This window comes from Corvus hawaiiensis, chromosome 16 (genome assembly GCF_020740725.1).
Source record: "Corvus hawaiiensis isolate bCorHaw1 chromosome 16, bCorHaw1.pri.cur, whole genome shotgun sequence".
In the NCBI taxonomy this organism is placed as follows: Eukaryota; Metazoa; Chordata; class Aves; order Passeriformes; family Corvidae; genus Corvus; species Corvus hawaiiensis.
Genome location: NC_063228.1, coordinates 8,159,106 through 8,172,866, shown reverse-complemented (window position 1 = coordinate 8,172,866; position 13,761 = coordinate 8,159,106). Strand labels below are relative to the sequence as shown.

At 56.8% G+C, this 13,761-nt stretch overlaps 1 protein-coding gene across 1 annotated transcript in view; it reads right to left on the bottom strand.

Annotated features, from left to right (window-relative positions):
- Nucleotides 1–13,761, bottom strand: part of RAB26 (RAB26, member RAS oncogene family) — a 27,402-nt gene extending 13,641 nt beyond the window's left edge. The window contains exons 1-2 of the mRNA XM_048321324.1: nt 13,527–13,761; nt 10,935–11,045 (exon numbers count right to left, since the gene is read on the bottom strand). Of these exons, the coding sequence (XP_048177281.1) occupies nt 10,935–11,045; nt 13,527–13,733 (318 nt within the window). The 5' untranslated portion in view covers nt 13,734–13,761. The remainder of the gene's footprint in view (nt 1–10,934; nt 11,046–13,526) is intronic.

Here is a 13,761-nt window from a genome sequence, read left to right as displayed (position 1 = left end):
TGCAGTGGCAACAGGGACAGCCAGGGCTGAAACGCAGCAAGTCCCAGGCCCCTCTCTGCAGGGCAGGACCCTCCTCAGCCCTGTGGCTGCTCCCCAAAGTCCAGGGGAGCTTTCTGAGGTTTCACTTTCTCCCCACTAACCACGGTGTTTTCACTTTGCCACAGGTGGCGATGCCACCATGGTCCTGCCTGGCCACCTGCCCCTTATGCAAGAACAATCCTGAAATCCCCCTCGGACAGAGCCGGGGACACAGGGGCTGAGTGGGCAGAGCCTTTGCCCCCATCACTCCTCTGCCAGTGCCGGGGTGGCCGCTCGGACCCACCCACAGGTGGCACAAGGCAGAAGCCACAGCACAGGAGCGATCCCGGCGCTCCCGGCACAGGGCTCCGCCAGCGCAGGCACCGTGCAGTCAAAGCTTTGATCTTTGCAAAAAAGCTTTTCCTTCTCCCTGGCAGCAGTCCCAGCTCTCCCATTTTCCGCTCTGCTAGAGCAGGCTCTTCCCCAGGTTTGGGCACCATTGAAAAGCCCCAGGAGATGCAGAGGTGCTGAGGAATTGCAGTACACTGAGCACATCGCCGGCGCTTCCTCACCAAAACCACCCCAGTCAGTCAAACCAGTCTGGCCAATCCAACTCCACCATTTGCTCTCCCCGTGTGGGGCTCTGGAGCAGACCTGCAGCCTGGACTGTGCTGGGAAATCACCCCAGGGATGCAAAACACCCTAAGTCCTTCACTGTGGGCGCTGGAGGTCTGGGCAGCAGTGCAGACCATGCTCCCAGGAAGCTGTTCCAAGACATTGCCAACCCTTTTACAAACAAAACTGAACTAAAACCCACACACAGCCACCTCGATTTTTTTGTTGCGCACTTGGGAAGCCCAACCTCAGCCAAGAACTCCAGCTGGAGCAGCCAGGTCCTCAGGAGAGGATTTCCATCTCTGCACTGGGCTGTGGGGCTGATCCCTGGAGAATCAGCCCTCCCAGAGCTGCTCTGCTCCCGCTGCTCTCCCCCAGCACACCCAGCTGTCTGACCTCATGTGTGTATTATTCAGGAGGGAAAAACACATCTGCCAGGCATTAACGCTTGCTTGGGAACAAAGTTATTTTCGGCATTGTTGAGCACTTCTCCCGTTAATTCATGCACATTTATAAGAACAGCTCATGAATGGGTTGAAGGAAGTTTGGCCTGAGCCACAGAGCCACTCACTGAGCCCCAGCCCTGCTGGGAGCCTCCTGGATGTGTCTCCCCAAATTAAAGGGGTCTTGGGAGCAGCCCCACAGAGCAGGACCCACTCTCCAAGCTCAGCCCCTCGGCACTGACTGAATTAAGTGCTCTGGGTGCCGCTGTCCAGGCTCTGCAGCACCACAGCACCACGCTGGCACCACAGCTGGCACTGTAAGGGCTTGAGGTGCCTCACAGGCCCCCTGTGCTCCCCCTCACACCATGACCACAAAAAACCACCCAGGAGCAGGAGGTGACAGCACACAATACACACAACCAGTGACAGGTGCCCAGGGCAGCGTCACAGGGCTGTCACCAGCCTGGAGGGCACTGCCTTGCCACGCTGTTGCCATGGGCAGGTGCAGGGACACAAGGCTGGGAGGGCTCACATCCCCACCAGCCCAGCACAGGTGCCAGCCCTTCACCAGGGCTGGGACTGTGGGAGCTGCCCAGCACCGCTGCCAAATCCAGGCTCAGCTCTAGAAATTGACACCAGGAGAGCAACAATCCCCCGGCTCCTCCTCTGAGGAAAACGGAGCAATGCAGAGGCCGGGGGTCACAGCGCGGCTGCTTCCCCACAGCTCCCAGAGCCGAGCGTGCTCAACACCAGGGAAAAAAGATAAACCAAAGAAAGCTCAGCCATCTGGGTGCACGAGCTGCTGGAAGGGCTCCCTGTGCTCCCGAGAAAGGGTCTGGACTGACCCTGCATTGCCCGGGGCACTGTGGATGGATGCTCATCCATGGACCCTTCCCCTCCGACAGGGAGGTCCCTGGACAGCATCTCCACTTCGACCTCCCAGCAGCCAGGCTGGGCTGAATTATTCATCCACACATGCAGCTGTGTTTTTCTTAATCATTAGTTCCAAGGAAGCAGCAAGGCACGGAGGCACGGGTGGGACCAGCTGCTGGCGAGTGGCAAGGGAAGCAGATCCAGCAATTTCTACCAAATTCAGCATCCAGAGCAGGGCAAGGTCCTCACCAGTGGAGTCTGCACTCTCCAGACGGGCTGGAGCTCCCCAGATGCCTTCAGCAGCCTCCTGCACTTGGCTTTGCAGGGAAAAAGATCATTAACAGGAAGCTGTTCCAAGGTTGGGAACACGGGGCTGACAGCTGGCTCTCCCCAGGGGGATGTGCCCAGCACAGGGGCCAGGCCAGGCTCAGTCCCGATGAGGAGGAGCCACAGCCCTGGCGTGGGGCAGGACCCCCAGCACGCCTGGCACACATCGCAGCCCGGGGGCTCATGGCCATGGTGCGGCAGCTCTTCCCCAGTGACGGCGTTAATGCCACAGACCCGCACGCGGAGCCTTCGCCGGGATCGTTGCCGTGGTGATGCGGCGCAGGCAAAGCTGGAAAAGCCAAAGCCTCCATTTCCCCAGCGTGTCACTGAGCCCGGGAACATCGAGGCTTGGCAGGCAGGAGGAAAACATCCCGAGACACGGGATGCAGATGGCACAAGGGCTGGCGAGGTGGATGCAATGGCTTCGTGGCATCTGACCCAAGCAGCTGGGCATGGCTCCCACCACTCCCCTCCTTTCAATAAATTAAATAGAAAAATCCTCCACAAAATGGAACAAAACCTGTGCAGGTGTTCACACCAGGACCAGTCACATCCTCAGAGATGTGCTAATGGTTTACTGGCCCCTAGAAGATGACCCTTCCTGCCTGCTGACTTCCTGCAGGCAGAACTGACCCAGCCCCGTCACACCAACATCTTCCTCAGGCTCGGAAGCATCCCTGAGACCCCCAAAGCACCCACTGAGTTCCTCCTCACGCTGGGACAACCATGGCCCAGGGCCATGGACATCACCCTTTAAAGCTGAAGCACCACAAGCTCCCAACTCACGTTAGTTGTGATCAGGGAGAAACACTTTTTCCCAGAGGAGGCACAGAGATGAATTATTTGCTGTTGCTTCCGAGAGATTCACCAACGCCTCAGGGCAATGACTCGGTGCCGAGCCAGGATTAAAAATGCTGTATGTCCCTGGTAGACAAACAGCTGTGTGAGCTCCAGGGCTCCGCTGAGATCCCGAGTTGGGGGAGCCAGGCAGCCCCGGCACCCTGGGATGGAGCCAGGAGCCGCATGGGCAGTGCGCAGCTCTGCCTGTGGGGCCAACAGAAAAGTATTTTGCTTCCAAAGGCTCTGCAAGTAAAGCCCTCAATCCCCCATCACCATAGGAACAGTGCGTGCCCCATCACCATCCAAGGACAGGGACAGCTGCTGAGGCTCACCCCACACTGCGGCTCCCTCCACCACAAACACAGCTCTGACCTGCCGGGATGGGGGCGCTTTTTCCTGTTTTTTTTTCCCAAGGAGGATGACCTGCCAGTACTTGCTGTCCCAGGCTTTGGCACGGTCGATTGCTGCCCTGCCCTTGGCCACTGTGCTGCTCAGTGTTACCATCACAGGGTCCAGCAGAGCCCCACGGATGGGACCCACCCCATGGCTCAGGTCTCAGGGAAGTGGCTCTGGGGAAAGGACAAAGGGAAAGGTGTTTTGCAGGGAAGAACAACACACAGTGAGCACCCGGTGAGCTCAGCCAGAATCGGCTCCTGCCACTGCAGCCATCCCAGCACTGCCAAACCCAGGACTGGCACCTCACCCTTCCCCACAGAGGTCATCAACATCCATCCCGGGAATAACCCAAAGCCTGCTGAGAGCAATAATTAATTGACAAAACGAGGCAGTGGCTCAGCAGAGAGGCAGCAAGGGCTCAGGGCATCACAGGAGCTGAGCAAGGCAGAGCCAAGGGGCAGGGATGCCCCAAATGCCCATCCCGGGGGCAGTGGAGGAGTTTGAGACACCCCAAAACCCACCTGTCCCCCCTTTCCTGGCCGGTTTCCCTCTGCTTTCAAAGAACAACCCAGTTCTGCACAGCTGAATTCAATATTTTATCACAAATAAAAGATGAAAGTGAAATTAAGCCAAATGTATTCCATTAAATATTCAAACCATTTAGACTTACTCTGGCCCCATTTAAATGTTTTACTGGCTATAAAACGCTCCCTCACAGGTTCTGACACCAGGAGCGGATCCAGCCCGGCTCGGATCCATGGCAGTGGATGCTCCAGTGCCCAAATTGGCCTCTCCAGGGCCAACTTCCCACCTGGCAGCAGCCAGAGAGGAGCCAACACAGCACAACCGTGTACCCACAGCCTTCCTCCAGCCCGACCTCCTGCTCACCCTGCTCCTTCACCGTGATCCTGCTGAGCTGGAGCACAGCAGGAGCAGGGATCTGCCTCACAACCCCAGACACAATGTGGATGAGTGGGAATTGCATTTCCCAACTGAGTTTCCCATAGTCCCCATCTTTGGTAGGGGTTTCGGGCTCCCACACAGCTCTCATCAGGAGGACACAGAGGCAGATTATGCTGAGCACCTTTACAATCTCCCTCTTTCTACCAGCAGCTCCCAAGTTTATGTTTTCCTTGCCTGTGTCCTGGCACTGCAGCTCCTGAGCATCCCAGACCTTCTGCTCTCCCCCTGAGCTAATTAAATCCATTATTCCAAGCACCCCAGGCCAGGACAGACCCACGGGGACACCAGCTATCAACATGCACCAGGAAGCCACCAAGCACCAGCAGGGCTGCAGGAGCCTGGAGACACTGGTGCCCTTCCAGAAGCATCTCCCAAACCCCATGTCCCCAGCACTGTCATGTCAGCTGAAACGGATGCAAAATTCCACATCCAAACTATTCTGGGTGGTATTTCTGACACCAAGGAGGTGGAGAAGGCACCTTTCCACCATCCTGCAAAGAGGATTAAGCTGGTTAAGAGTTTTCTTAGCCAGGCTCTGGGGCTCGCTGCCACTCCAGCTGCTCAAGCACTTCTCTGCTTTGAAGACATTCATCTTCTTTCTCTGCCTTCCCCAAGGCAGGAATGGAGTCCCTTGTCCGCTGGGATCACTGCCTGCATGCGGGGGTTTGCATCTTCCTGGTGTGCTGCAGAACTGGGGTTACTATTTTCCAAAAGCAAGAGGCAAAGGAAGATAAGTAAAAGCCCGGGAGCTGTGAGGAGCGGGCGCAGCCGCCACGGGCACCGCTCGCAGCATCTCTTGGCAACTGAGCCCCTGCATGCAAATGACAGGCACCGACTGCAAAGCTGTGAGTGTCCCTCTGCAAGGGAGGGAGCAGCCACGGGAAGAAAAGCAGGCCTGGGCTTCCCATGAAAAATGGATATTTACTCCTCTGAGAGCCCATCCTGGGAGCAGGGAACAGGCACCAGCAGCAGCTGGGGAAGAGCAGCGTCCTCAGAGTCACACACGGGCACATGGGGTAAGATCCCGGCTGATCAGTGCTGCCCTCCCTAGGCAAGGCTGCCAGGACCTGCCTCCCCGTGCCAGATTTGGGCACAGGTGGTCCCTACAGCACCGGTGACAGCATCGTGTCCATCCCTGGAACCAGGCAGAAGGGGTGGGAGCATCACAGGAATCATCAGAGACTCCTGGAATGGTTTGGGTTGGAAGGGATCTTAAAGCCCATCCAGTTCCAACCCCCTGCTGAGGGCAGGGACACCTTCCACTAGACCAGGTTGCTCCAAATCCCACCCAATTTGTCCTTGAGCACTTGCAGGGATGGAAATCTGCTCTGGGCAAATTGAGCCCAGCTCTCCATACAGAGAGAAATGCAAAAATATGAAATCAGCTAGTGGCTGCTATTAAAATTCATCCAGCAATGGGAGGTGCAGAACAAACTGATTTTCAGACAAAGAGCTGCTGGAAGCACACAGAAACACGGAATGGTTTGGGTTGGAAGGGGCCTTAAAGGTCATCCAGTTCCAAGCCTTTGCCATGGGCATACCCATGGTTGGCAAACAGGCATCCCCTGCTTGCTCCTCTCCACCTTCCCCATCCTGGTTGCAGCTGTGTTGCCACTGGCGTGACCCCACGGAGCAGAATTTGATCCAAGCAATTCAGCAGCACCAAGATGTTTCTCCCAGAGAAAGGCCACTTCCCTCCAGAGCTCCAGCCCTGGAGACCAACCTAAACCCACCCTACTGCAGCAAATCCCCATCCTGACCCCACACAGCAAAGGAGAGACTAAACACTCTGCCCAGCGCCCGAGTTCCTTTCCTCCAACATCCAGAGCTAATTTTACACAGAAAGACGCTGAAATTAATTTATTTCCGTTTCTTTCTTCTGGCCTAAGCAGCTTTCCTCCCACTTTTTCCAGATTGATCCATCAGAAAATGAGCCCTGCTAATGCTCCATGCCAACCGCTGAGATAAAAACCAGCCCTTGGCTTTCAGGAGGCTCCAGGTTGCTCCAGCCCCTCAAAGGGAAGCACCAGGCAAAGGCTGTGAGGGCAGGGATGTGGGCTGGGATGTGGGCACCTGCTGGGGACCTGAGCATTGCCCCAAGGGCAGGGATGTGGATGCCCACTGGGGACCAGCAGATGCTCAGGGCATCCACACCCCTCTCCCAGCACATGGACACCCAGGACCGGTCTGGGTGCATCCAAACCATGGTCCCTGTTACTCTGCACACTCTGCATGGCTGGAGCAAAGGCTCCCATACTCCTGCAAAGCTCAGCTCACTGCAGGAGGCAGGGGCAGCCCATGGAAGGTGCACACACAAACACAACAAAAATTAAGCAGAGATGCAACAAATCTCCCATGTTAAAAAAACACATTATACACCGCTGATTCCAACCCTGAGCAGCACAGGGCTGAGTGTAATCAGGAGTCCTTAGAGCTCAGGGCCACCGGTGACAGGTTTTATCTACAGCACGGGGCTGTCCCAGATTAACCACGGCACAGCCAAGCCGAGGCTGAGCAGAGCACAGAGCCTCCCGAGGGGGCTGTGCTGGCGAGCAGCTGAACCCCCTCACACCAGTGTGAACCTGTGCACATCAAAGCTGAGCCTTCAAAGGAAATATCCCCTGTGCCCACTGCCTGCTCTGGAAGCCTGGAGCTGTGCTGAAGCACCGGGGCTGGCTCCCTCCTGCTCCTCCTCTTGCAGCAGCGCCTGAGCTCGGTGCCAGGAGGATGCTCCCTGTCCTCGGGGCAGCAAGAGAGGAGTGACACCGCTGCACACCTGGGAGAACACGAAGAGAAGCCACCCTGGTTTCATCCCCCTGATTAACACAGGAACCATCACCCCTGCTAATGCAAAGAAGCTAATTAGCACCTCTTCCCAGGGAGAAAAGGCTCATCCTTAATTTTTTTCTTTTATGTTCTTCTCCTTTCAGGTCCAATTAGTATAAAAATCTTCACTCACCCAACCCTGCAAAGCTCCGGGCTGTGAGGACTGGGCTGGGCAGCCCCACGGAGCCCGGGTGTCACTGGGGACAGGGACACAGTGGGTTCACGTGGCCCTTTGGCTTCTCTGCTTTGGCAATACCTCCCTCCCGTTACTCAGCTGTCACGACATGACACAAGTCCCGCTGGCTGCGCAGCTCGAATTTCTGTCGAGGTTTCTGCAGTGCTGCCAAAATTACAAGAAGCAGCAGCTCCTTCCGTGGCACTGAGAAAATCGGGATTCACACCCCTGAGCACTAAACCTGCTCTTTTCCAGGAGCCCCTTCTCCCTGGAACCCGAACATATGAAGTCAGGAAAGCACATATGACATGCCCAGAGAGCTGCTCTGCCCTCACCAGTGGGGATCTGTGGGGAAAGACCTCCCAAGCAGAGGCACCTGACAGGATTCCCCAGATAAGACCTCATGCCATGGCTCAGCAGAGCTCATGGAGGGCAGTAATTAAGCCCCTAATTATCTAACAATGAAACCCTGAAGGTGATACCTGTGATCCAGACACAGAAGGCAGAGAGGGGTTTTCCCCTGAGGGGAAGCAGCTCAGGAGCTCAGCAGACAGATGTTTCTGCTCAGCCAAAGCTCTGCCTGGACAGGACTCCTCACCCAGGGCTCTGCCTCGATGGCACCCACAGTGAGGGGCTCACCCAGCACTGCACCCCCAGCCAAACCCTGGCACTGTCCCAGCTGAACTGGGAAGGTTGGAATCACCCCCAGGAGCTAAAGATGCTCCCCCAGCAAACCCAATTTTCCCAGGAAGGAACACTGAGGACTCAGCACCTCTGAAGCTTGAAGCCAACACATGCCATTTTGATGTCTTTTTTAATATTACAATCATCTTTATTTCCCCAGCATCAGTGGTTTGTTTTCCAAACACATTCAGATCAACATCCTTCTTTGTTTAAGAGATGATGATAAACAAACTCGATGCGGGAGGTTCTCCCTCACATAAAACAGTAGGAGGGAACAAACCTCAGGGGCCATTAGGAATTGTAATGCCAGATTAATTTTAAATGGATTTCTATTCATTTACATTCGCTCTGGCCTATATAATCCATTAGCCATAGCTTTGGGTGCATCTAATGGTTTGACATCCTTGAAAATGAGCAATGGATCCTGGAGCCCACTGGGACCAGTGGACAGATTGGGAGAGAAGGAAGCCAGGCTGGCATGGGGGCTGCCCCCAACACAGCTATGTCCCATTCCAGAACGCTTGCAGGGACCAGATGGCATCAGGAAGAGTGGAGATGGTCCCCAGGCCAATGCCAGGAGCTGGGCAGCTCTATCCCCATGGTTTCCTGGGCCAGGACAGGCCCCAGGGACCTGGCAGGTCCTGAACAAGGTCATGCGTGCACAGGAGCACAGCTGCCACACACGCTGGCCTTGGAGAGGTCCCTGCAGTCTCTGGTGCCAGCGAGGCTCAGAGACTGGCACAAACCCTGCCAAAACCCCACAAAACCCCAGAATAACCCTCCTGTGCTCACTCAGCACCTCTCCCAGCTGGCCAAGAGAACACAGCAAACCCCAGTGACACCTTCCCACCACTGCCACCTCACAAACAGCCTCGCCTGCTTCAGCCAGCAAAACCCCTGCCAAACTCTGGGGCTGCGGAGAGAAGGAGCTGTGATACGACAGTTTTGTGATTAAAAAGACACAAATTAAAACCAGCAGAAGCCTCCAGAGTTGCCACCCCAGAGCATCATCTGCATCGCAGCGCCCACAGCGAGAGGGACAATTACCCAGTGCCCACAAACAGGATTATCCTAATGGGAATGGAGATGCACATCACAAAACTATTTCCATGTCCCCCAAAATTACGAATGCCTTACAAGGATGATAATAATGAGTTTTAGGGCATACACATGATCTCCCCCACTGTATAATCTGCCCATTTCAGAGCCATGTAGCTCTAGCTGCTCTATTAGAGAAGTAAATTAACCCTAATTTGATTGTTTCTCAGTAACAGTCATTTCAGCGCTCTAATCAATAAGTCACAGGGTTTTATGGCTGCCCTCTGTATCAATCACTGCAATCAGTAATAAAACGCTTTTCATTTGAAGAACACCTGAAACACTGTGTAATTACCTTTGTATAAAATTACAGACCCCAATTTACCCATTTTACCGGCTGCACGCCCCCAGCCTCACCAGGCATGAAACATCCCTTCCTTCCTTAAGGCTTTCTGAGCTGTCCTTCATCCCTTCCCAATGTCACTGCACCAGCGAGTTATTACTCACACCCCAGCCAAGCAGAAGGTTACAAGAGACTCATCTCCCAGAAATCCTCCAAGAGAAGTGAAGATCCAAGATCCTGCTGGAAAAAGGCGGTTGGGAAGACGCAACACTGGTGCATGGCACCACCAGCAGCTTTTCACAGCACCCACCAGAGCACCCAAACGGAGCCAAATCCATCGCACAGGGAGACGGCACAGCCGGTGCCCCAGGAGCAGGGCAGGGAGAGCAGCACCGCCCAGACATCCTGGGAGGTGACAAGCTCACACTTTGGGGGGAGCAGATGGTTGGGAGACTGGTGAGGGACAGGGAGCAGCTGATCCTGGTGCCAGCGAGCCAAGCCAGGCGTGCTGCTGGCTGCTGCTTTGGTGGCAAAAAGCTGCCTCGTGCCCTGCACAGCTGCTGTAAAGGCTCTTTGGTGCCACCTCTGTAAAGTCACCATTCCTGTTGCTCTGCTGTCCCACCTCAGGGGTGGCAGCACTGCAGACCCCCTTCACCAGGGCCTGACTGAACCATAGGCAGTGCCCCCAGCAAGGGACTGACAGAGAAACATGGCCAAGAAAAGGTTTCAAGGGCCCCAGCCAGCACTCAGATATTCCTGCCTGGCAAAGGACGCTCTGGGCTCACTGGGGCATGCAGTGTCCCCCTTTCTTCCTCCCAGTCCACCCTTATTCCCTGTGTGGAGCAGGTTCCCACTGTCCTCACTGGAGCTGTACAGCTCTGACTGCTACCCCCATGACTCCTGGCACCTGGATGCTCCGATTGCTCCCAACCAAACTGATCCCTCAGCACAACACATCCCCCCAGGCCAGAGGGAGCAGGGCCACACAGCACCACAGCCCCACATCAGCACCCCAAAGCTGTGCTCAGGAGATTCTTCCAGGGCATTCTGGTTTATATCACTGTTGGTTTTGTTGTTTGCTGTTTCAAGAAAAAAAACCAAACAACTCTTCAAAACACTGCAACTGCCTTAGGGAAATATTTTCATGGGCAGGTGTCAGGCCTCAGTTGTTACAGGAATTATCCCCAGGATCCTGAGCAGAGGACACGCTCCCCCGACCCTGTGCAAAGCCGTAACGAAGACGCTGCTGAGCTGCTGCCGCTGCTGTCACCCCGAGCACCCCCGAGCTGATGAGGTTTAAGTCCTCGGAGCAATGTTTAGTTACTCCTCTGCAACATCCATCACTCACCTGCCAGACCCCTGGAAAGGGCTGAGGAGCCCCCCAGGCACTTACCCTGAAGTCGATTCCCACCGTGGAAATGAAGCTGCCGGCGAGGAAGGCGCCGTCCTTGAAGCGCACCAGCAAGCAGGTCTTGCCGACCCCCGAGTCGCCCACCAGCATCACCTGCAGGGAGAGAGGGAGGGAGCGAGGGAGGGGCGTCAGGCTCCAGGCTCTGGGAAGGCAGCCCCACTGCAGCCATTACCCCGCTCCATCACAGGAGTGGGCAGTAGATGCTTGAGGGGAAAAAGCACATCCAAGAGCGATGTCCTCGGACTCAGGGGAGGGTGGGGAAGAGGGTGGGAAAGATCCACAGTGGGATTATTCCCCACCCTGCACCATGTCACCAAACTGGAGACACCTTCCCCTGACCGGCACTTAGCAGGTCCTTCATGGGGTCACAAACACCCCCTGAAAACCAAGAGATGCCATCTGGGTGACAGGAGCCACCCGTGATGTCCCCAGCACACCCACAAAACACGCCACCATGTGTGGGGCTTTCTGGGAGGGTGACACTGCCCATGGGGAGACTTCAGGGGGTCCCCAGCCACAAGCGCCAGCTCCAGGGGTGCACTCTGCCCTCACCTTCAGTGGGACCCACACATGCCCACGGCCGGCTGCCCTCCTGGTCCTCCATGGATGCCAAGGGGGCAGCTCCCAGTGGCACCTGCCTCAGTTTCCCTACCCAGCAGCCACCGTGGGCACAGACAGGGCAGGCACATCCTCACCACAAAGCAACCACGGCAGAGCTGAGGCTGCTTCCAAATGCAGCTCCCCAAAACCTCTGCCCACACCAACAGCCCTCCTGCCCCCCAGGGCACTAACCCTGCTCCCCCTGGCAGGATGACACTGACAAACCCGGGACCACGGAGCCGGGCTGTGCCAGCTCCTTCCACACCTGCCGTGGCAGGTTCCCTCTCTCCCAAGGCGCTGCCATCAGCCTTCCACGAGCCATTAACCTGTGACAGGATTTAAATGGCTTTATGGCAGGGACTGCCCTGGGTCACACCGAACCCTCCCAGAAGCTGTCAGAAGTGGCAAATGCCACCACCACTCTGCAGCTCAGCCCTGAGAGGCAGCAGCAGCCCCAGCCACAGGTGTAGCTCGTTTTGGGGCCGGAGGGCACTGCCAAGGAGGACAGGATCTGCCCACGGTGCCCCACACCCCCAGCAGAGCCCCACACTGGTGTCCCACAGGAGCACCAGGCACAGCGGGGTGAGGGCAGCCAGCGCCCACGGGAGTATTGGTGTGAAGCCAAGGGAAGGGGGGCAAAAAAGTAACTTTATTGATTTTTTAAAAAATTTTCCAGACATCTTTTTGGAATAGGTGACCCTCAACAGCAGCTGCTCCCCACTCAGCACCACCAAAGCCTCACCCGGGCCCGCAGAGTGCCCAGGGCCAGGATCCAGCTCCATGCCCAGGACTTGGCCACTGCCTCAGGCAGAGACCAGAAGCCTCAGGAGAGGGGAAAGGGAAGGAGAAAGTTTAATAAACCAGGTTTTTACTGGATACAAAGCAATTTCCGTCTGCCACTGGTTCAAAATCAGCCAGACCATTAGCAGATATTTTGTCTACCCAGTGTGTTTGGGCTTATCCAAGACCCATTTGGCGCACCCTCATGCCATGGGGACGACCCCCAGGGAAAGCCCCAGCCTGGGCAGGCAGAGGTGAGCTCCAGGAGCTGAGGACCAGTGCAAACACAGAGGTGGCTCCATTTTAAGGAAGCCGTTGAACCATTAATGAAGCTGTATCAGGACCAACCACCTACCGAAGCAACCAAACACATTTCTGGAACGTCCCTCACCAACCCCACATACCGAACCTTAACACCTCCTACCCCACATCCCAGACCTTGACACCGTGACGGCCACACCGACTGCCACAGGCACCAAGCTCTTAACACCACACACCAAGGTGGGACTTGCCACAGCAAACCCGCGTTCTCCAGGCTCAATCCCCCGAGCTCAGCTACAGAGATCTGTGTTAGAAACACAGAGGGGTTTCACCGAGTCGTGGCCTCAACCGAAATCACTAAATGAGCCCCAAAATCACTATGTGAGCCCTAAAATCATCAAACGAGCTCCAAGCTGGGCTTGCATCAGGTCGCATGATGAAGTGGGGAGGAAGCAAATATGTTCACTCTGTGACTCGCTCGCCAGGATCTGAAGCAGCGAGGAGAAGCCATCTGAGCCCAAAAGGCTGGGGACATCTCAGCAGCAGCCGGAGCACAGTCGGTGCCCCTCGAGGGGTGCCATCACCCTGCTCACAGCCCCGGTTTTTTGTAGGTTAAAGAGGAGCCGGGAGGTTACAGTAACTCCCCGGAGCAGCCTTTGGCCGTCACTTGCACAAGTCCCGCAGCAGCAGCCCCGCTGCCGGGAGCTGTGCAGGCGCAGCCCCCGCCGAGACCCCGACCCGGCGGCTACGGAGGGGAGGGATGCCGGGGCTGGGAGCGAGGGAAGCAGGGATGAAGGGAAGCAGGGATGAAGGGAAGCAGGGATGCCCTCCCGGTCCTGGCCCCCAGCAACTTCGGGGACGCTACACCCGGCCCCGCACCCGCCTGACCCCGCGCTCCCGCAGCCCTCCCCGCTGCCCGCTCCGGCCCCGCACCTTGAAGGCGAGGTCGTAGAACTCCCCGCTGCTACTCAGCGAGGGCCGCCCGGCCGCGGCGCCGCCGTTGCGGGGCAGCTCAGGGGCGGCGGCGGAGCTCCCCCGGGGGGCGGCGGCGGCGCGGCCGGTGCCCTGTGCGGCGGGGGGCAGCGCGGCGGAGGGCGCGGCACCGCCGCCCTTGCTGCGAGCCGCCTTCTTGCGCGACATCCCGGGGCCGGCGCCGCGGCCGCGCCGG